The 22,381-nt window shown below is 41.8% G+C and overlaps 1 protein-coding gene across 1 annotated transcript in view; it reads left to right on the top strand.

Moving 5' to 3' along the window:
* Positions 1 to 22,381, top strand: part of LOC141052677 (protein Shroom4-like) — a 170,668-nt gene that overhangs the window by 33,386 nt on the left and 114,901 nt on the right. The window contains exon 3 of the mRNA XM_073549926.1: positions 8,994 to 9,061. Within this exon, the coding sequence (XP_073406027.1) occupies positions 8,994 to 9,061 (68 nt within the window). The remainder of the gene's footprint in view (positions 1 to 8,993; positions 9,062 to 22,381) is intronic.

The raw sequence follows: 22,381 nt of genomic DNA, 5'->3' as shown, positions 1-22,381 counted from the left end.
AATAACAAGCTGCAACCCTATACGACTCCAACAAAGAATAAGGGATCCTGGGGATCTAGCATCCTTAGGGAATACAATAAATGAATTTCATTGATATGTGGTACTCCAAAAAACCAAAACAATTGGTATAGGCCAAAGGGCTCTTATACAAGAGATGGTATGTTATGTTCATAAAGTGAAAAACCTGAATAAAAAAAAAAAAAAATGAATGAAAGAAATAAAAATTGAAAAAAGAAATGGTTGAAATGTGGAGAGCAATGCGCATGAAAGAATTAAAGAATTATAAGGACAGGATAATTATTCAGTTAGTTTAGATATACTGTATATGTCATGCGCAGTACTATCCGCATAAAGATCTAGCACAGTGGAGAAGAGAGAAAAAATCACAACACACACAATCTATTGTTTATAATAACCAGTGAATAATAATTCTTAATTTAAACCATTCAGCGCTAAACTGTTGTAGATAGCGCTCACTGAATGAGTTGAGGGACACTCACTTGGCAGCGGGATTAAGGCACACAGGTACGGTTTTCCACTCAAACAATCCTTCCGGTTTATTTACACAGCATAAACCACATAAAGTACAGTCCATTTCACTTCCAGGAGTTCCGCTCCACGTGCTGACTTCTTGTCAGTCCTGACTACCAGGGAAACTGCGTTCTTGGGATCACTGACCCATAGTATGACTTGCTCGCCAAGTTCAATCGTGTAAGGTCCACACCCCCAGAAGGACGGTAGCTTTCCCCAACTCAGGTAGCCATCACGGACTCTGCAGGCACATGACCTCCTCCATGTGCTCTCCAGGAAAACCTGTAATCTTCCAGGACATTCCAACACAGAGACCATGTGACCAAACAACAGTCTCCTTATATCCTATGAGACACACCCATTGATGGGAGGTGTGTGGTTAGCCAGACCCGCCCAGCTTTCCGGCTAACCCTGCAAGCCCAGTCTTTTATAATCTAAACAAGGCTCGTGGAACTACAGGTTTCAGAGCAACATTCCAGGCTTACAGCGCAGAGGACCTCCGCATCTGCGATACATACCGGCCATTCACAATAACGCCGCTCACTGTGTCACACTCTCCAAATTGAAAATCCATCTAGATTCTCTTCTAAGTTGTTCGTCAGTGCAGCGGCCACCTCTTATCGAGGATTCAACCTTGTCCACTGCCATAATGCGTAGATGTCCCAGAGCACTATTATGATGAAGAAAATGATTAGCAAAAGAAGTAATTGGTTTGCCCAATGCTTTGTCCTTACGTGCACATACTGTATAATATTAGAAACATGGTGCTGTATACATCAACAGACTTCCTGACCTGTCTGTCCTACATAAATCCTAGGGCAACCGCAAACTAGCATGTAGACCACATTCCTTGTTCTACAGTTCGAGCAAGACTTTGTTCAGACTTGTCCTGGAAAAACTGAAAGTCATCATTCTATTGGATACAATTTAAGGACAGATAGTACATCCCCCACAAGGGTATGTGCCAATCAGTTTAACCCCCCTGCCCAAAGATTGTGTTGGGTGTCTAAAGTGAAAGAGCATAAAGATTCTTTGAGATTTTTAGCTCGTTTAGCAATAAGCCTTGGACGTTCACTGATAAAAGGAACCACTTTCGGCTCACTCAGCAATATGTTCCAATTCTTTTGTAGGATACCGTAGATCTCAGTCCAATGATTGTTATATGGAGCAATGATATTTGTCTTTGAGAATTCATTCCTGGGTCTGGGCCTAAGTAGTTCACTATGTTCCTTTTACACAGAGGCTTGGAAGGTCTGTGCAATGATCTGTTTGGGGTAACCCCTTTCCTTAAAGCGAGATGTAAGCGATCTTGCTTCTCTTTGGAAGTGATCCTTTTCGCTGCAGTTGCGTCTTACACGATAGAACTGACCCTTTGGTATTCCGTTGCGGACATGTGATGGATGAAATCTACTGTAATGGAGCAAACTGTTTGGAAGCGGTCGCCTTTCGAAAAAGTGATGTACAAACGAGGCCTCCCTTCTTGTTGATCTGCAAGTCCAAAAAATCCACCACGTGGATGAAAACACTAGAGGTAAGAGAAATATTCCATGAGTTACAATTTAGATCAGTAATAAATATCTCACAATCTGTGAGGGATCCAGACCAAAAGAACAAAACATTGTCTACTGTATGTAACGATACCGTTTGGCAGCATGCACTTGGAATGAAGGTAGAAGACGCACATGTGTCTCCTCCCAACAACCGAAAAATAGGTTGGCGGAAGGTGGCGCACCTGGCACCCAAGATCATTTTTTGCCTCTATGTCATGATCCATCCTTGGATCTTTGGCAGATCTGCATTCTCACATATAAACCTTTTTCCTTTCAGGCCATCAGGGGTTAATATCCGTTTTCCCCCCCCGATGGCCTGAAAGGAAAAAGGTTTGTATGTGCTCTTCAAGCGCAGCAATGCGTCTGCTAATTATTCTAGCAAATTTTGCATTCAAAAAGTCAAATAGCTCTTCTTTCTTTCCAAGCTCTGTCGTGCTCCCAAACAGTAGTTTTCCTCCACATATTGGGAATTGTCATACTCAGGAGAAATTGCGCAACAAATTTCATGGTACAATTTGTAAAATTTGACCTGGTCAGGAAAGAGAAAACAGGTTTCGGGGTGAAAGGTTAATGAAAAGAGCAGGTACTGCAGGATGTGAAACTCATTTATTTTTGTGATTTTCCCAAGTGTAAAACAAAATATATTGGTGTCATCACCTGAGCCTGGATAAGTTATTAGTACAGTTTACTGTACTTCATGATAGTAGTAAAAAAATTTTCAATATGACTTGTGTTTATTAGTGAGAAAATGTTAAAAAATTAATTTTTGTGCACTTAAATCAGAGAGTTGTGTCACACAGAATGGTTAATAAATAACATTTCCCACAAGTCTTCTTTACATCAGCACAATTTTTGAAACAATTTTATTTTTGTTAGGAAGTTATAAGGATTAAAAGTTGACCAGCAATTTTTCCAACAAAATTTACAAAACCGTTTTTTTAGGGACCACATTACATTTGAAGTGACTTTGAGGGGCCCATATAACTTAAAATACTCAAAAGTGACACAATTCTAAAAACTGCACCCCTCAAGGTGCTCAAAAGCACATTGAAAAACTTTATTAACTCTTCACAGGAAATTTTAGAATATGGAAGGAAAAAATTGACATTTAACTTTTTTACACAAAAATGTTACTTTAGACACAATTTTTTTATTTTTGCAAGGATAACAGGAAAAATTGGACCTCAAAATTTGTTGTGCGATTTTTCCTGAGCATGTCGATACCCCATATGTGGGAGAAAACCATTGTTTGGGCGCACGGTAGGGCTTGACTTTTTGAATGTAAAATTTGCAGGAATAATTAGCGGACGCTATTTCTCAATTGTAATGGTCTAAACAGTGGAAACCCCCCACAAGTGACATAATTTTGGAAAATAGACTACTTAGGGTACTTATCTGGATGTGTGGAGAGCACCTTGAACCCCCAGGTGCTTCACAGAAGTTTATAACATTGAGCCGTGAAAATTAAAAAATCACATTTTCCCCACAAATATGTTTTTTAGCCCTAAATTTTGCAATTTCATATAGATAACAGGAGAAATTACACCATAAAATTTGTTGTGAAATTTCTCCTGAGTATGCCAATACCTCATATGTGGGGCGCAAAACTACTTTTTGGGTGCACAGCAGGGCTTGGAAGGGAAGGAGCGCCATTTGACTTTTTGAATGCAAAACTCGCTGGAATAATTAGCAGATGCCATGTCGTGTTTGGAGAGCCCCTGATTTGCTTCAACACTGGAAATCCCCCACAAGTGACAACATTTTGGAAACTATACACCTCAGGGAACTTACCCAGATGTGTGGTGAGCACCTTGAACCCCCAGATGCTTGAAACAAGGTTATAACATTGAGCCGTGAAAAATAAAAATCAAATTTTTCCCTCACGAATGTTCTTTTAGCACCAAATTTAGCATTTTCACAAGGGTAACCTGAGAAAATGGACCCTGAAATTTGTTGTACAATTTCTTTTGAGTAAATTTATACCCCATATGTGGGGGAAAACTACTTTTTAGGTGCACGACAGGCCTCAGAAAGGAAAGAGTGACGTTTTGGAATGCAGAATTTGATGGTATGCTCTGCAGGTGTTATGTCGCATTTGGAGAGCACCTGATGTGCCTAAACAGTGGAAACCCAACATAAGTGACTCCGTTTTTTAAAATAGACTCCTCAGGGAATGTATCTTCATATGTGGTGAGCACCTTGAATCTCCAGGTGCTTTTCAGAAGTTTATGACACAGAGCTGTGAAAATAAATAAAAATCAAATTTTTCCCACAAAAATGTTATTTTATCCCCAAATTTTTTATTTTCACAAGGATAACAGGACAAAATGGACCTAAAAACCCCATATTTGTTCAAAAACTACTTTTGAGGTACAGTAAAAACTGAAGGGAAGAAGCACCATATCAGAGTTGATTCTGTTCTGGTTTGAGGGTGCCATGTCACATTAGTAGAGCCCCTGAGGTGCCAGAACAACACAAACCCCATAAGTGACCCCATTTTACAAACTACACTTCTCAGTGAATTTACCTTTGGATGCAGTGACCATTTTGACACCAAAGGTGTGTCACAGATTTTTTACCATTGGGCAGTGAAGAAAAAAAAATTACATTTTTACAAATAAAATTTAGTTTTAGCCCCAGATTTTACATTTTTACAAGGGGAAATGGGCAAAAAAAAAAAGGCACGGAAATTTGTTCCACAATTTCTGCTGAATGTAGAAATGCTCCATATGTGGCTTTACAGTGCTGCTTATTCATACAGTGAGACTCAAGAGGGACGGAGCACTACATACCCCTTGGAATGCAGATTTTCCTAGAATAGTTTGCGGACTCCATATACAGAGACCCTAAGTGCTAGAAGAACAGAATCCTCCTTCAAATTACCCCATTTTGAAAGTTATACCCCTTTAGGAATTTATCTACAGGTGTAGTGACGATTTTGTAGTAGTGGATGTTGTGGTTTAGGCACAATATGTGGCTCAGAAAGGAGAGGGGTATTTGGATTTGGGAGTACAGAATTTGCTGTGTTTCTTTTGGGGGCAAGGAGCCATTTTGCTTTTCCAGACCCTATGTACTACCAGTTACGTGGAAGCTCCATATATTTCCATTGGCAGCTGATGGATCTGAGTGGGGACTTTTTTTATATAACATTTGGGATCACATTTATCTGGCTTTCTATGCTGAGCACTTACATCGGGGTTTCTATCTAAGCCTCCGGGTGATGTGATTCAGATGAAACCCCCGAGGGATCCATTCACTATAATGAGGCAGCAGCGTTACTCTGGAATCTGTCTGGCCTCTGTTCAGCATTGTCCTTCTTTTCAGGGTTGCACAAATCTGTGGCCGACTGCACTTTTATTCACGCCTAAAAACACGTACACCGTCGGTTCATAGGCCAGACAGCATCACAGTGCCTCTATCTGCCTCATTATAGGGAATCTTCCACCAGGGGTTTCATCTGAATCACATATTTCAGAGATTTACATGGAAACCCCGGTGGAAGCGCTCAGAGCAGAGCGCAGGATAAATGTGAGCCGAGTCTTACAGCGATCTTTGGGAGGCAGAATGAACAATCTACAGCGGGTGAAAAATGTATTTATTTTTTACGCCGATCCTCGTGCAGTTTAAGTGATTAGACAACTTAATTCTTTGGGTGGGTTCGATTACAGCAGTAACAGATTTATATCGGGTTTTTGTGTTTGGCTGCTGTTACACACTAAAAGACCCGATTATTGGCAAAAAAAACAAGTTTTTGCTTCAACATATTTTGAGAGCTATATTTTTTCCCTATTTCAGTCTACAGAATCATGTGATGGCTTATTTTTTTGCAGGACGAGTTGGTGTTTTTATTGGTATAATTTTCGGGCAGATGACAAGTTTTGATCACTTTATATTCCAATTTTTGGGAGGCAGAATGCACAAAGACCAGGAATTCAGGAATAGTTGTTTTTGGTGTGGGAGGTTAAGGCATTCATGTGTGTGGTAAAATTGATAAGGCAGCTTTATTCTTCAGGTCAATACGATTACAGTGATACCACATTTACTGTATATCTTTTTTGTGTTTTGGCGCTTTTAAGCAATAAAACTATTTTATAGAAAAAATACTTATTTTTGCATCGCTTTATTCTGAAAGCTATAACTTTTTCATTTTTCTGCTGATTGAGCTGCATGGTGGCTTGTTTTTTTTCAGGACAAAATGACGTGTTCAGTGATACCATTTTTATTTACATTCGGTTTTTGATCGCGTTTTATTCCACTTTCTGTTTGGCGGTATGATGAAAAATCATTGTTTTTTGCCTTGTTTTTTGTTTTTACGACATTCATGGAAAAGGTTAACTAGAGGAACTGTTTTATAGGTTTGTTTATTCCAAATGTGGCGATACCAAATATGTGGACTTTTTTTGTTTTTTTTATAAAATATTTATTTTTGCGTACAATATATACGGTATTTTTTTGTGATTTAAAAAAAATATATTTTTACAATTTTTTTAAAAACTTTTTTACCAACTCCCTCTTTCAGTTTCTGCAGTCTGATTGAAGTTCTAATGCATTGCAATGCACTTGCACAGAAATGCATTAAAACTGTCAGCCCTGCAAATACATATTAGTTTGATCATGCACTGTACATGATCTAACTAACTTGTTATTACCTGGTGACCCGGATGTTGTCATGATCACCATGGCAACCATGGCAGCGATTGGGCCCGCGCGATGATGTCGCTGGGGTATCGATTACAGTGCAGAGGGTGCTCCCTCCCTCTGGCTGCCTGCTAAATGCTGTGATCTCCAGCGATCACAGCATTTAGGGAGTTAAAGTGCCGGGAGCGGTGCGGGCGGTGTCAGCTGTCAGAATGAGCTGATATCCAGCGGCGATCGCGCGCACACAGCATTTGTGCTCACAAAAAAAACAGGACGTATCCATATGCAATAGGTAAGTAATTACCAGCCAACCTGGACATATGGATAGTAAAGGGTTGTAAAGGGGTTAATTAAATTAATGATATATGGAAAGTAAACAAAACTTGAGTATGACCAATGTGTGAAAGTAAACTGTGCCCAACCAATGTGTGAGATTAAACAAGACCCAACCAGTCAATGCCCCTACCAAGGTGAGAAAGTAAACTGTGCCCAACCAATCAATTCCCCTACCAAGGTGAGAAAGTAATCAGTACCCGACCATCTCAATGATCTACCAAAGCCTTAGGTAAAGTATGTTTGACCGATTCAACTCCCCACGCTGTTTTTACATTTTAGTTCTGTATTTTTTCATGAGTAGTCACTATTGATTCAAACTTTTTACACTAAATAATTTTATCAAATTGCCCTTTTCTCCAAAAATGTTTTATGGTGTCACATACATCTTGCATTAATGGCCTATCACCTCGCATTGTTCATGCTTGTATGGTTGAAGCAAAGCTGAACTTTGGGATCCTGAAAAACACAACAAAAAAACAAATCAAGAAAAGTGCAAAACTGGCTTTTTGTATGCAGCTTCTTACTGCCAAGAAATCAGGTTACAGTGGGTGAGGAAAGTATTCAGACCCCTTTAAATTTTTCACTCTTTGTTTCATTGCAGCCATTTGATAAATTAAAAAAAAAAATCATTTGTTTCTCATTAATGTACACTCTGCACCCCATCTTGACTGAACAAAAACAGAAATGTAGAAATTTTAGCAAATTTATTAAAAAAGAAAAACTGAAATATCACATGGTCATAAGTATTCAGAGCCTTTGCTCAGTAATGAGTAAAAGCACCCTTTTGCGCTAGTACAGCCAAGAGCCTTCTTGGGAATGATGCAACAAGTTTTTCACACCTGGATTTGGGGATAGTCTGCCACTCTTCCTTACAGATCCTCTCCAGTTCCGTCAGGTTGGATGGTGAACGTTGGTGGACAGCCATTTTCAGGCCTCTCCAGAGATGCTCAATTGGGTTTAGCTCAGGGCTCTGGCTGGGCCAGTCAAGAATGGTCACAGAGTTGTTCTGAAGGCACTCCTTTGTTATTTTAACTGTGTGCTTAGGGTCATTGGAATAGTGCTCTTCAAAAGTGCGAAGGTCGCACTTTCACTTAGTGGCTACCTTGCATATGTCTGCTCACTATACAGCAATCAGGTGCTGTCAAAGGTATGGTTTTAGGGACCGAAACATTAAATATTGTTTTGGATTGCCATTAAAGATTTTGTTCGGTCACTGCTATATAGAGTGCAGAGTCTCTTTCTCTATTGTTAGATTTGGTTTTAGATTTGAGATCTATAAAGGGGGCAATGATTGGACCGTCAGTATCAGAGACAGCCAAAGTCTCAGCTCAATAAATGAGCACTGGATGTTCAGTGTAAAGAGGAGCCGCGAGCGCCATGTATTGTGTAATGACCCTTCTCCTGCACTTTACAGCAAATTCATGCTATGAAGGAACTGAGCTGCTCTATTAACCAAGCAGAGTGCTCCTAGCATTATACAGTGTGAGTGGTCAGGAATCACTGATCTCATATTGATTACCTAATGGTGTCATTACTTATCAATATATGCCAGTAATGATGAAAATCACTTTTATTTCCACCTACACTGGTTTTCCAGTGATCACATACTGAATTTAGCACATATATTGTTGATTAATGTATTAGTTACTGGCTGTAGACAAATTCTCAGAATTTCAGGCACCCAGTTGACATAATTCTGACAGCGGTGTACTCCACTCCATGACACTGGCAGGCAAAGTGGCCCTATTGATGGATCTACTGAGATGGTGTACAAAGCGTTCATCTGATGCTCCCTTACTCATAACTTGTCATATAATCATGAAGGATGAACCATTCTGGTTTTAGTCAGGAAAGGCTTATTAAATGACTGCAAGTCTTTGTTTTAGCTGAATTTCCTTTCTTGTTTTTCTCCATTGTACCATGGAATGTTGAAAACAGGAAGCTCCATTGAAGGAAAGTAACCAGCGTCTTGTGGACATCAGCGAGAAGAGCAGCCAGTCTGTGAGGTGAGACGTCTGCATGCTGAAAGACTACTCCGACCTATAATCCCTTCCTATCATTTACATCTCTAGAAATTGTTAAAGAAAAATCACGAAAACTGTCATCTGTTTTCTTTGTGTTCATCATTAAATCTCATTGTGATTTCTACTTTTCCAGGTCACAGATACTTAGATCCATTTACTAGCTAGACCAGCGTTGGTGGTTTAGGGTTGAGCTCCTGGTTTGTAGCATCACCATATTTTCTGGGCTAGAGCTGGGGCCTAAAAGCTGGGATCAGACAGATCCACTTAGGGCGGACACTGATAGTGAATGGTCCGTGGGCAGGACTTGTGTTCCCCTGTCATATACACCCGCGTATAAACAGCACATTTACAGTTGGCACACATAAATAAAACATGCACATCTAATGCACTACTCTCGCATTCACACATTATGCATGGTATACATGGTACACACGTACGGATATATAGTAAGCATGTACAGATGACATGTTGTCCTATGGATCTCGTGCCTCCAACTGCCTAGGGTGTGGGTGAGTGGATATTTCTTTTTCTACTGTTATTGGATTTTTTTTGTGCCATTTTATAAGCATTCATGTAGGCGTTACATTTGTGTCAACTTGTTTATGTGGAGTCAGAGGCTGGACAGACATCTGTCTGAGATGATTTAGTGAATCCTGCTTTGAGCAGGGGGTTGGACACAATGACCTTGGAGGTCCCTGTCAACTTTACCAATGTAGGATTATATGGCCGAAAGTGTTGGCACCCTTGAAATTGTTCCATAAAATGAAGTATTTTTGCCAGAAAATAAGTTCAATTACACACATTTTGTTATACACATATTTATTTCCTTTGTGTGTATTGGAACAACACAAAAAAACAGAGAAAAAAAGAGAAATTGGACATAATTTCACACTTTCCCCAAAAATGAGCGGTATAAAATTGTTGGCATCTTTCCAAAAATGTGAGTAAACAGCTTCGTTTCAAACATGTGATGCTCATTCAAACTCACATGTGGCAAATAACAGGTGTGGGCAATATGAAAATTACACCTGAAACCAGATATGAAGTGGACTCAATCTTTGCAAAAGAAAATGTCACACCTGGAATCAGCTTCCACCCTTTTACCTGCTGAATTAATGAAAGGAATAGCTCATACAGTCCATTGAAGAGCTTTTGAGATAATTATACAATTACCTTTGGTCCCTAGTAATAAGAGGCAGCTACATATTAAAGAGTTGTAATTCCTAAAACCTTACTCCAATTAGGATGTGAATCTCCTCAAATTAAAGCTGAGAGTCGGCACTACAAGCCCAGATTGATTATAGAACAGGATCTGGAAAATATTTATTTAACAGATAAAATGGCAAAACTTATGTCACTGTCCCAATATTTTATACAGTGGGTACGCAAAGTAGTCAGACCCCTTTACATTTTTCACTCTTTGTTTCATTGCAGCCATTTGCTAAATTCAAAAAGTTTTTTTCATATAGACAGGTGTGTGCCTTTCCAAATCAAGTCTTATCAGTTTAATTAGACACAGCTGGACTCCACGTGGAAGCGCTAGAGCAGCGCGAAACGGCCGTTGTCAGCTTGTGAACACTCTTGCCACTCTACTCTGACCTGACATGTAACTACGTGTCAATAAAGGAGCTATACTTCATCCTGTCGAGTGCGACCTTTTTCTTCATATGGATTCAATTAACCAGATGTCAAACTGTGCCGTGGGGCCTGGACATTTTACTATGAGACAATAGTCAAATTGATATGTTACTCTTGGGGTGGAGACATTATACCAGAATGTCACTATACCCTTCTCATGAGTGACTACCCCTTGGTGACTGACTACCCCTTGGGCTAGAAAAAGGATAAGTGCCAGACGGATGAAGAGTGGCCGCCGCCACTGGACTCTGGATCCGGCATCTCCTTGCAGTGTGAAGCGTGGACCCATGGACTGCTGTGATAGTTGACAGGACTCTGAACGGGCTGTCATCCCTAGGTTCAAGGGTACGTCTGTTGAACCTCTTGGTGATGAGGACTCAGTCATCGGGCAGGATCTGGTGGGCTCCTAGGTCCTCAGGATCTGGGATGGATGGAATTTGAGAACAAATTTTAGTTACATGTTCTATTAAACTTAACAATAACAATAAACTTAGTCTGCATATAGACAACTATAGTGAGAAAAGTATAATCTTAAACTGTGAATATTTGCAAGTAGGATCTTATAGGGCTGAGTTTTGTTGGACCTGCTAGTGTGTGTGTGTGTGTGTGTGGGTCACGTATGTGTGCTTGTGTGTGTGTGTGAGACCCAAGGGAAATACTAAAACTCTTATGCTATAGCTCCCCTGTTTCCTGTCCAGCAGCAAGTATGTAGGGTTTTTTGTTCGAGGCCTTAAATTTTCCTTGTTCTTCCTTAGGCGTATTTCATCCTGTGTAGCTTCATCTTGGGTCCATTTCTTCTTTGGATGCTTGCTTCTCCATAGTCATCCATGTAATATAATAGATTTCCTTATAGATTGTAAGCTTGCGAGCAGGGCTCTCACTTCTTCTGTAACTGTTGAAATGTGTTACATTATATTTTTCCCCCAGGGTTATCCCTTTCCCTCTGTTTCTGGATCCATATTAGAGTACAGATGAGATGTTTATATGTGTCAAGTGGTGTCACTGCTGCTTCTTTTGCTGTTACTTCAGCTAGTCTGCTGCCCACTGCTTCCCTTGAGGTGTCTCCAGTGTGTGTCTTCACCTTTTTCCACCGCAACTCTTCCTGGCATCAACAAGGACTCCATTAGTTCTTCTATGGCTTTGTGGTGTCTGACCGGCATTCCGTTAGCCGTGATGACGTCTCTTTCCCTCTAGATTGGTCATAGCTTCATGTTGAGTGGACCTCTTGTATGCTTCTGTCAAGGCCCGCAGTCCTGCCTTTGTGTGGAGGCAGTGTGGTCTGCATACCTTGGTCTATCCACAAAGAGCGTCAGGTCAGGATCTTCCAGATGTTTTCTTGCCTCATGACAGCGAGACAATTGCGTTGAGCCATTTAAGAGTCGACTACCTCTTCCACTGGTGTGTCAGAGATGTGGTGTTCACCCTCTCACCCCTTGGCAGAGGTATGAGAGTAGCTGGGTTATGGACAGCACTTCTGGAGATGGTGACATTGTCCGGGAGCAGAGTAGGGCATTGCAGACGTAGGTGGCAGACAGGTGCTTTGGGCCAGGACCTTCAACTGGTGACCCATAATGATGTCAGAAGCCTTGTCCAGCACAGGTGGGTTGCAAACACGGCTCTCATGCAGGTTGGGACTCCATGAGCCACTGGTTCAAGTCTGGGAGAGTAGTAGCCAGGAGGGCTTTGTCTTCCTCCGTGAAGCTGTGTCAGGACTCCAGTTGCATGGTCAGGCTTCTCTATGACAAACAGACAGAACAGTTCATTATAGCCTGGCAGTTCTAGAGCTGGAGAGATGTGATTGCAGATTAGCATATTAAACCAATCGATGGCCTCCTTAGTTAGCCTTTAGGTAGATATAAAGGGGTTGCATGGGTAGAGAGGCATTATTAGCTCCAGGGACAGTAGTAGGATACAAGTCCAAGCCAGCTGTGGGGGCTTGGATGGCAGGGGTATGTTCAGCATGGCTGTTTTTCCTGTCCTCAGTCAGGTGTTTGGTTTGATGGGAAATGCAGTGTCCCAAAAACACAACTTTCTCCTTGCAGAACTGCATCTTGTCTTTAGATGCCTTGCATCCGCTATGTGCCAAGAACTGTAGTAAGGAGATGTACTCTGTCTGAGCTTCTTCCAGGGTGTAAGCACAGAGGAGGAGGTCATCCACGTACTGTAAGAGAGTGGCAGTGGGATGTGTCCTCTTCCAGGGCTCCAGGACCGTGGTCATGGCTCGGGTGAACATACAGGGTATTTGTTGAGCCCCTCGAGGCATCATAGTCCAAGTATATTGTCTACCCTCATGAGTGAAAGCAAACAGGTACTGGCTTGCAGCATGTAGGGGGTAAACTGAAGAAGGCATCGGCCAGGTCAATTACCGTAAACCATGGTGGGGTGGGTGTGATTGATGAAAGCAGAGTGTGTGGGTTTGACACAATGGATGTGTCCAGCACTGTGGCTTCATTAACAGCAAACAAGTCATGTATCATGCAGAACTTGATGGGAATGATTGCAGATTGTGAAATGGACGATGGGTAAGTCAATGTCCCTGATTACGCTTCTGGCTGCATCGGGACCCACCAGGAATTTGAGTGGAGTATCCCCAACCTCTCTCTGGGCTGAGATGTGTTGTTTCTTTCTTGTATTTTTGTGGACTGTAAGAGTAAATGTACTTTCAGGGGTACGTACATTCTACATGGAGGTTGTCGGGCTCAAGGGCTAGTCGCATCCTTGGCCAAAGGGAATATCCTGCTGTAATTTGAGTGAGCCTTTCTGAAACTGTCCATGAGGCAGAGTATGCCTTCTGTATTTGACGCATCCTTTTATAAAATGGCATGGGATCTTGCACTGGGTCTAGCAAACTGCTCACTAAGGTATCTATCTCCTGGTATCTCCAGGAGTCCTTGCATGGGTAGATTGTGTATGAGAGTATAAGCTTTGAGGCTTAAAAGATGATGATCATGATGATGTCCCCTCACCATATAGCGATAGATGCTGTAGATTATCAGTCTGAGCTATTGATTCACGTCTTCCCTGTTCTGCTTGACCATGTAATTCCATGTCATGTTCCTCTTTTTCTTCATTATTCTTTTCATAGCCTGCATTAATTAATGGAGCTATAGTGGATGCTGGACAGGATGTAGCATAAGGTGTGCCGTCTACATAGATAGTTGGAAAGAAGGTAGGGCTATTTGGGTTGGTCATCTGACAGAACAAGTCTCACGATATTCTGCATTCTGCGTTTGACAGCTGGCACATGTCCAGCCATCGGGAATGTATATAGGAGGTAAAAATGTATGTAATGCAGATGTTGCAACTGACACTTTTCCCTGTGTAAGCGCCTGTTTGACATGAAATTCAGTAACCTTGTCGTACTCCTCCTCCTCCCTCTCTCCTTCCCCTTACTGTTGGGGTTCTGCAAGGCTCGGTTCTAGGCCCCCTCCTCTTCTCCTTGTACACTGCCCCTATTGGTCAAATAATCAGTAGATTTGGCTTCCAGTACCATCTCTATGCTGATGACACCTAATTATACGCTTCTTCTCCTGACATCACGCCAGCCTTTCTAGAAAACACCGGCGACTGTCTAAACGCTGTGTCAAACATCATGTCCTCACTATATCTGAAACTGAACCTGTCAAAGACTGAACTCCTTGTGTTTCCTTCCTCTACTAATGTACCTATGCCCGACATTGCCATTTCCATGTGTTGTTCCACTATTACTCCCCAGCAACATGCCCGCTGTCTTGGGGTCATACTTGACTCCGAGCTTTCCTTTGCCCCCCACATTCGATCACTGGCTCGCTCTTGTCATCTGCACCTCAAAAACATTTCTAGAATTCGACCTTTTCTTACTTTTGTCTGCAAAAACTCTTACTGTTTCTCTTATTCATTCTCGTCTCGACTATTGTAACTCTCTTCTAATTGGTCTCCCTCTTACCAAACTCTCCCCTCTCCAATCTGTCTTGAATGCTGCAGCCAGTATCATATTCCTCTCCAATCGTTACACCGATGCCTCTGCCTTGTGCCAGTCATTACACTGGCTACCCATCCACTCCAGAATCCAGTACAAACTTATTACCCTCACCCACAAAGCACTCCATGGCTCAGCACCACCCTACATCTCCTCCCTTGTTTCATTATACCACCCTACCCGCGCCCTCCGTTCTGCTGATGACCTGAGGTTAGCATCCTCAATAATCAGAACCTCCCACTCCCGTCTCCAAGACTTTACACGTGCTGCGCCAATTCTTTGGAATGCACTTCCCAGGTCAATACGATTAGTCCCCAATCCCTTCAATTTTAAGCGTGCCCTGAAAACGCATTTATTCAGACTGGCCTACCGCCTCAACACATTAACCTAATCTATCCCTGGGTGGCACAGTCAAAAGTTTTACCATAACCAGGTTCCCTGCATCATGTTCCCACATGCTTTATGCATCCATTAGCCCTCTGTGTCTATACTGTTACACACTTAACATTATGGCTGGTCCAAACAATCAAGGCAATTGTTACCACCCACCTTTCGTGTCTACCTCTTTCCTCATAGACTGTAAACTTGTGAGCAGGGCCCTCATTCCTCTTGGTATTTGTTATAATCTATGTGATTATTGTTATGCTGTAATGTCTATTGTCTGTACAAATCCCCTCTGAAATGTAAAGTGCTGCGGAATATGTCGGCCCTATAGAAATAAAATTTATTATTATTATTACTCCTCTCCCCATCCCTTTCTTCTAACGTTCCTTACCATCTTATAAAATGCTTCAGGGTCCTGTAAGACATCATAGTACCTGAAGCTGGGACGCTGCTCTCTACTCATTAACACATTCTTCCGTTCCTTCCTATCTAATCCTCCTCCCTTCGAGATCGGAGATTTCTTAACATGCATTTTCTTTCTTCGCTCCGCTATGGTTCGTTTTTGTCTTATAGGTGTTGACTGACTACTCCCACCCATTCTATCATCTGAATTCTGAATGCGTCTGAGGGACATGTGTGTCTTATCTCTTGAGACCAGTTCAGTTGGATATGTGAAAGCTGTATGTACTCCTTATGTCCGAGTAAAGGGGTCTTCAGCGATATTGTGATGTCTAGCTATCTTGAACACAGTGATATTGGGAGTACCACCAGGGTATTTCACAATTCTTGTGTATCCAGAAACTGCGTAGTCTAACAATACCAGATAAATTACTAGAATATCTGTTTCCGTAACACTTTTGCTTTAAAACATTTCAAACCCGTCTCACATAATCTCTACATGAATAACTTTTAACAACTAGCCTTACAATTCTAAAGTATGCAAAACAAAACCGGTCAACCAATTCTATAATCTCACAACATATATACATATTCAAAACTTTAACCATGCTAGTACGCCTCCTGCCGGCAAATCATACACAATACAAACAGAGACAAAATGAATTCAAAACTGGTACTGACATCAAATACTGCAAATTCTTGACACCAAAACACGTCACAATTTACCTATCTATACGCCAGCCTGATTTGTAGAGATGAAAAGTCTACACCTGGGCAAAACACACTTTACGTAGACAGGGAGAGCAATCACTTAGTCACATCAATATGGTAATTGTAATTAATTACCCTTCCACCCATATACAATAAAACCTATGAACCTATGCTGCAGCTAAAACACCATCACCTTAGCCAGGTGATGTCTGGTGGGAACCCCGCAAGAAGTCACCAACCACTTAGAGGTTGGAAAATCACTCAGAGTAATCGAGCCCCTACTCCCCCTTGCCCACAGGCAGAGAAACAGTTCAGACTTCTGCGACCTCGGTCAAGCCAAAAGCAGGACCGGAACCAGAGTGACAGTGAATTTGCTCAGTACGTCTCCCTATCGGGCTGGCTGAGGTAACAATCACGTATGCAAACAACGAAAACAACAAAGCAGAGAGGCAAAGCAGATAAGGCAGACAATTAAGAAAATCGTGACCAGGGTGGGTTTTAGGTGCTAGGACTTGTCAGATTGGTCACTATGTCCAAATCTGACAGCCGACTGACCTTTATCTCAGCACGGAAACACTGGAGGGTTATAGGTAAGATGAATGATTTTCTTACCTGGTAGGAGGTGCACGTCTCCACCCTCCAGTAGTCCGGTCCAAGATTGGAGGTCTTCTTTGCGGCTGGTCAGGTTCGAACTCTCGTCCTAGCCCCCCATTGGGCTCCTGTTGTTCATTCACACTCGATGCGTGTGTCATCTTAATTGTCTGCTGCCAAATTAGAATGTGAGGTTTTACGGCCGGGAAATCAGACACAAATGCATGTAATTGTCTCAAAATGATTTCTGTTCATTAGCTGAAGAATGCAGAGTATTTATGGAGAAAACAAGGTACACCATATCTAGCTAATATGTTTGATATGGCCAATAATGTTTGATTTCTGTGAGAAGCGGCAGCTGTGGAGCTTGATACTCCCTGGTACATTGCAGTTTCCATTCTTAGATTTCCAGTCATTAATCACGTCATCCTTGCTGATAGTCAGCTTATTGACAGAATTAAATTAAAGAACAAGTAAGCATTTAATACAGACTCAGTAAAAGCAATCATATAAGTTTGATTTTGGTATTCATATGCCATATATTCTCTCCTTAACAGTTGAATGTGCTGACAACAAAATCACTTAAAAATAATCAATAGAAATCAAATTTATTAACCAATGGAGGCCTGGATTTGGAGTCACACACAAAATTAAAGTGGAATGTAATGTCCTTAAAACAAGTCAAAGTGATGCTCAGTATTGTTTGTGGCCTCCACGTGCCTGTATGACATCCCTACAACGCCTGGGCATGCTCCTGATGAGGCGGCGGATGGTCTCCCGAGGGATCTCCTCCCAGATCTGGACTAAAGCATCCGCTAACTCCTTGACCGTTGTGGTGCAGCGTGACGTTAGTGGATGGAGCGAGACATGATGTCCCAGATGTGTTCAATCGGATTCAGGGAATCGGGGGGCCAGTCCATAGCTTCAGTGCCTTCATCTTGCAGGAAATGCTGACACACTCCAGCCACATGAGGTCTGGCATTGTCTTGCAAATGCCAAGCGTCCTGCACGGTGTTGGGCTATGAGCACAACCCCCATCTGTGGACGTCGGGCCCTCAGGCCATCCTCATTGAGTTGGTTTCTAACCATTTGTGCAGACACATGCTCATTTGTGGCCTGCTGGAGGTCATTTTGCAGGGCTCTGGCAGTGATCCTCCTGTTCCTCCTTGCACAAAGGTGGAGGTAGCGGTCCTGTTGCTGAGTTGTTGCCGTCCTACGGCCCCCTCCACATCTCCTGGTGTACTGGCCTGTCTCCTGGTAGCACCTACAGCCTCTGGACACTACGCTGACAGAAACAATAAACCTTCTTGACACAGCTCGCATTGATGTGCCATCCTGGATGAGCTGCACTACCTGAGCCACTTATGTGGGTTGTAGAGTCCGTCTCATGCTACCACGAGTGTGAAAGCACAACCAACATTCAAAAGTGACCAAAACATCAGCCAGAAAGCAATGGTACTGAGATGTGGTCTGTGGTCCCCACATGCATAACCACTATTTTATCGAGTGTATCTTGATAATTGCCAATAATTTCCATCTGTTGTCTATTCCATTTGCACAACAGCATGTGAAATTAATTGTCAATTAGTGTTGCTTCCAAAGTGGACAGTTTGATTTCACAGAAGTTTGATTTACTTGGAGTTATATTCTGTTGTTTGTGTTCCCTTTATTTTTTTGAGCAGTGTATATATATTGTGGAAGTTCGGCTCACCTTGAGGTACTCCTTGAGGTAGATACAGGCACACGTGATATTAAAGTCTCTGGGTGGTTTATTGTATCATAAGCCAAAAAAAAAACAAAATAGTAACAGAAAAACAGCCTTTCTGGCTCAAAAGAAAATAAACACCTCATGCACAGTTCTGCCCAGTACTTCTGGGACAACCCATATGGCAGCTCTCACAGGAACCTCAGTATGGAGACTTCCTTGCCTCTTCAGAACACAGAGGAAAAAAAAAACTGGCTGGAGATTTATTTCCCCAGCCACACCCTTGAGATGGAGAGATGGTGAGTAGGTGACCCCCCCATCTCTTTACCTACTCACCTAAAATCCACCCGTAACATGACCGCTTAACTCCTTCAGCACATAGCATGCTGAACAGAAACTTATGGGTTTCTAGATCACGGAGGAAAGCAATCTCCCCCTCACATACAAATGAAAGTCAGACATTGCTTTTCTACCATGCATCCACAGAGTTTTTTTTTTTTTTAAATAAAGTTCATGAAATAGGCCTGAACAGAAATGATGGTACCCCTGAAAATAATGTGACAAAAAGTACATATTAAATCAAGGTGTGTCCATTAATTAGCATCACAGATGTCTACAATCTTGGAATCAGTGAGTGGCCTGTATAGAGGGCTACAGATACTCACTGTGCTGTTTGGTGACATGGTGTGTTTCACAGTCAACGTGGTCCAGAGGAAGTGAAGGAAAAGTTGTCTCAGGAGATTAGAAAGAAAGTTATAGACAAACATGTTAAAGGTAAAAGTTATAACACAATCTCCAAGCAGCTTAATGTTCCTGTGACTACAGTTGCACATATTATTCAGAAATTTAAGCTCCAAGGGACTGTAGCCAACCTCCTTGGACGTGGCCGCAGGAGGAAAATTGATGACAAATCGAAGAGATGGATAATAAAAATGATAACTAAAGAGCTCAGAAAAACTTCTAAACAGATTAAGGCTGGGTTCACACTGTGTTAGGGGGCAATGCGCTGACGGATCCGTTACATAGTGGCGCTAACGCTATGTAACGGAATCGTTAACGCACCCATTGCCTGCACTAATACTAACGCATGCCAAAATCGGCATGCGTTAGAAAGTATGCGTTAATTCATGACGCACCCTCGAACACTGCTTGCAGCGTTTTGGGGTGCGTTGGCAGTAATGCACAGCGAATGGACCCGTTCACTGTGCATAGAATTGTATGGGCTAACGCTAGGTAGCGCATGGTACCTGAGCGCTACCTAGCGTTAATGCATACCGTTACCACTAGGTCACTAAAGATGTCAAAAATGACATCAGCGTTAGCGCATCCGTTTAACGGATCCGTTAAACGGATGCCCTAACGCAATGTGAACCTAGCCTAAAGGTGAACTTCAAGCTCAAGGAACATATGTGTCAGATCGCACCATCCGTCATTGTATGAGGAAAAGTGGACTTCATGGGAGACGACCAAGGAGGACACCATTGTTTAAAAAAACTCATAAAAAAACCAGACTGGAATTTTCCAAATTACATGTTGATATGACACAAAACTTCTGGGAGAGTGTCCTATGGACAGATGAGACAAAAATGGAATTTTTTGGCAAGGCACTTCAGCTCTATGTTCACAGATGGAAAAATGAAGCATATGAAGAATAGAACACTGTCCCTACTGTGAAACATGGAGGAGGCTCTGTTATGTTCTGAGGCTACTTTGCTGCATCTGGCACAGGGTGTCTAGAATCTGTGCAGGGTACAATGAAATCTCAAGACTGCTAAGGGATTCTAGAGAGAAATGTGCCGCCTAGTGTCAGAAAGCTTGGTCTCAGTCGCAGGTCATGGGTCTTGCAACAGGATAATGACCCAAAACACACTGCTAAAAACACCCAAGAATTACTAAGAGGAAAACATGAGACTATTCTGAAGTGGCTTTCTATGAGCCCTGACCTAAATCCTATTGAGCATTTTTGAAACATGCAGTCTGGAAAAGGCAACCTTCAAACACGAGACAACTGGAGCAGTTTGCTCTTGAGGAGTGGACCAAAATACCTGTTGAGAGGTGCAGAAATCTTATTGACAGTTACAGGAATTGTTTGATTGCAGTGATTGCCTCAAAAGGTTGTGAAAGAAAATATTAAGTTAAGGGTACTATCATTTCTGTCCACGCCTATTTCATGAGTTTTATTTTTTAAAATGTTGTGGAAGCATGGTTCAAAAGCAATGTCTGACTTTCATTTGTTCATTTTCATAGATTTTTTATTTATTATTACTTTTGTCAGATTCAAGTTATTTCTGTGACCATTGTGGGTTTTTCTGTCAGTAAACGAGGGGTACCAACAATTTGTGTGTGTGTCTGTATATATATATATACACATACAGATGTGCTCAAAAGTTTACATACCCCTGCAGAATTTTTGCTTTCTTTACCTTTTTTCAGAGAATATGAATGATAACAGCAAAACTTTTTCTCCAGTGATGGTTAGTGGTTGAGTGAAGCCATTTATTGTCAAACTACTGTGTTTTTATCTTTTTAAATCATAATGACAGCCCAAAACATCCTAATGACCCTGATCCAAAGTTTACTTATCTTGGTGATTTTGGCCTGATAACATGCACAGAAGTTGACACAAATGGGTTTGAATGGCTACTAAAGGTAACATCCTTCACCTGTGACAAATGCCAGGAAAATTGTACAGGATGCAAAGAAAAACCCACAAATAAAATCATCTGAAATACTGGACTCTCGGGAAACCAGTGGTGTGGCTGTTTCAAGATGCACAACAAGGAGGCACTCGAAGAAAAATGGGCTGCATGGTCGAGTTGCCAGAAGGAAGCCATTACTGCCCAAATGCCACAAAGTATCTCACATACAATACTCAAAACAGAACAGAGACAAGCCTCAAAACTTCTGGAACAAGGTAATTTGGAGTGATGAGGCGAAAATTGAACTTTTTGGCCACAACCATAAACGTTACATTTGGACAGAGGTGAACAAGGCCTTTGAAAAGAACACCATTCCTACTGTAAAGACACGGAGGTGGATCACTGATGTTTTGGGGATGTGTGAGCTACAAAGGCACAGGAAACTTGGTCAAAGTTGAAGGAAAGATGGATGCAGCACGTTATCAGTAAATACTGGAGTCAAATTTGCAGTCATCAGCCCGGAAGCTGCACATGGGACGTACTTGGATGTTTCAACCTGATAACGATCCAAAACAATGCCAAGTCGACCTGTCATTGGCTACAGCAGAACAAAACCAAGTGAAAAACAAAGTGAGGATTCTGGAATGGCCATCTCAGTCTCCTGACCTCAATATCATTGAGCCACTCTGGGTAGATCTCAAACTCGAAGTTCATGCTAGACAGCCAAGGAATTTACAGGAACTGAAGGCTTTTTGCCAAGAAGAGTGGTCAGCTTTACCATCTGAGAAAATAAAGAACCTCATCCACAACTAGCACAAAACTTTTCAAGCTGTCATTGATGTTAGAGGGGGCAATAATTGGTATTAAGAAATGGGGTATGTGAACTGTTGATCAGGGTCATTTGGCTTTCTTCTGGCGACTCAACCATACAGCCCATTTTTCTTCAAGTGCCTCCTTATTGTGCATCTTGAAACAGTCACACTGCTAGTTTTCAGAGAGTCCAGTATTTCAGTTGATGTTTTTTGTGGGTTTTCTTTGCATCCTGAACAATTTTCCTGTCATTTGGTACAGATCACAGGTGAGGATGTTACCTTTAGTAGACATTCAAACCTATTTGTGTCAACTTATGTGCATGTTATCAGGCCAAAATCACCAGGGTATGTAAACTTTTGATCAGGGTCGTTTGGATGTTTTGGGTTGTCATTATGATTTAAAAAGAGAAAACACAGTAGGTTGACAATAAATCGCTTTACCCAACCACTAACCAAGACTGGAGA

Source organism: Dendrobates tinctorius, unplaced genomic scaffold (genome assembly GCF_039654945.1).
Source record: "Dendrobates tinctorius isolate UK_male_01 unplaced genomic scaffold, ASM3965494v1 ptg000162l, whole genome shotgun sequence".
Classification (NCBI taxonomy): domain Eukaryota; kingdom Metazoa; phylum Chordata; class Amphibia; order Anura; family Dendrobatidae; genus Dendrobates; species Dendrobates tinctorius.
This window is presented reverse-complemented; position numbering and strand designations above follow the sequence as displayed.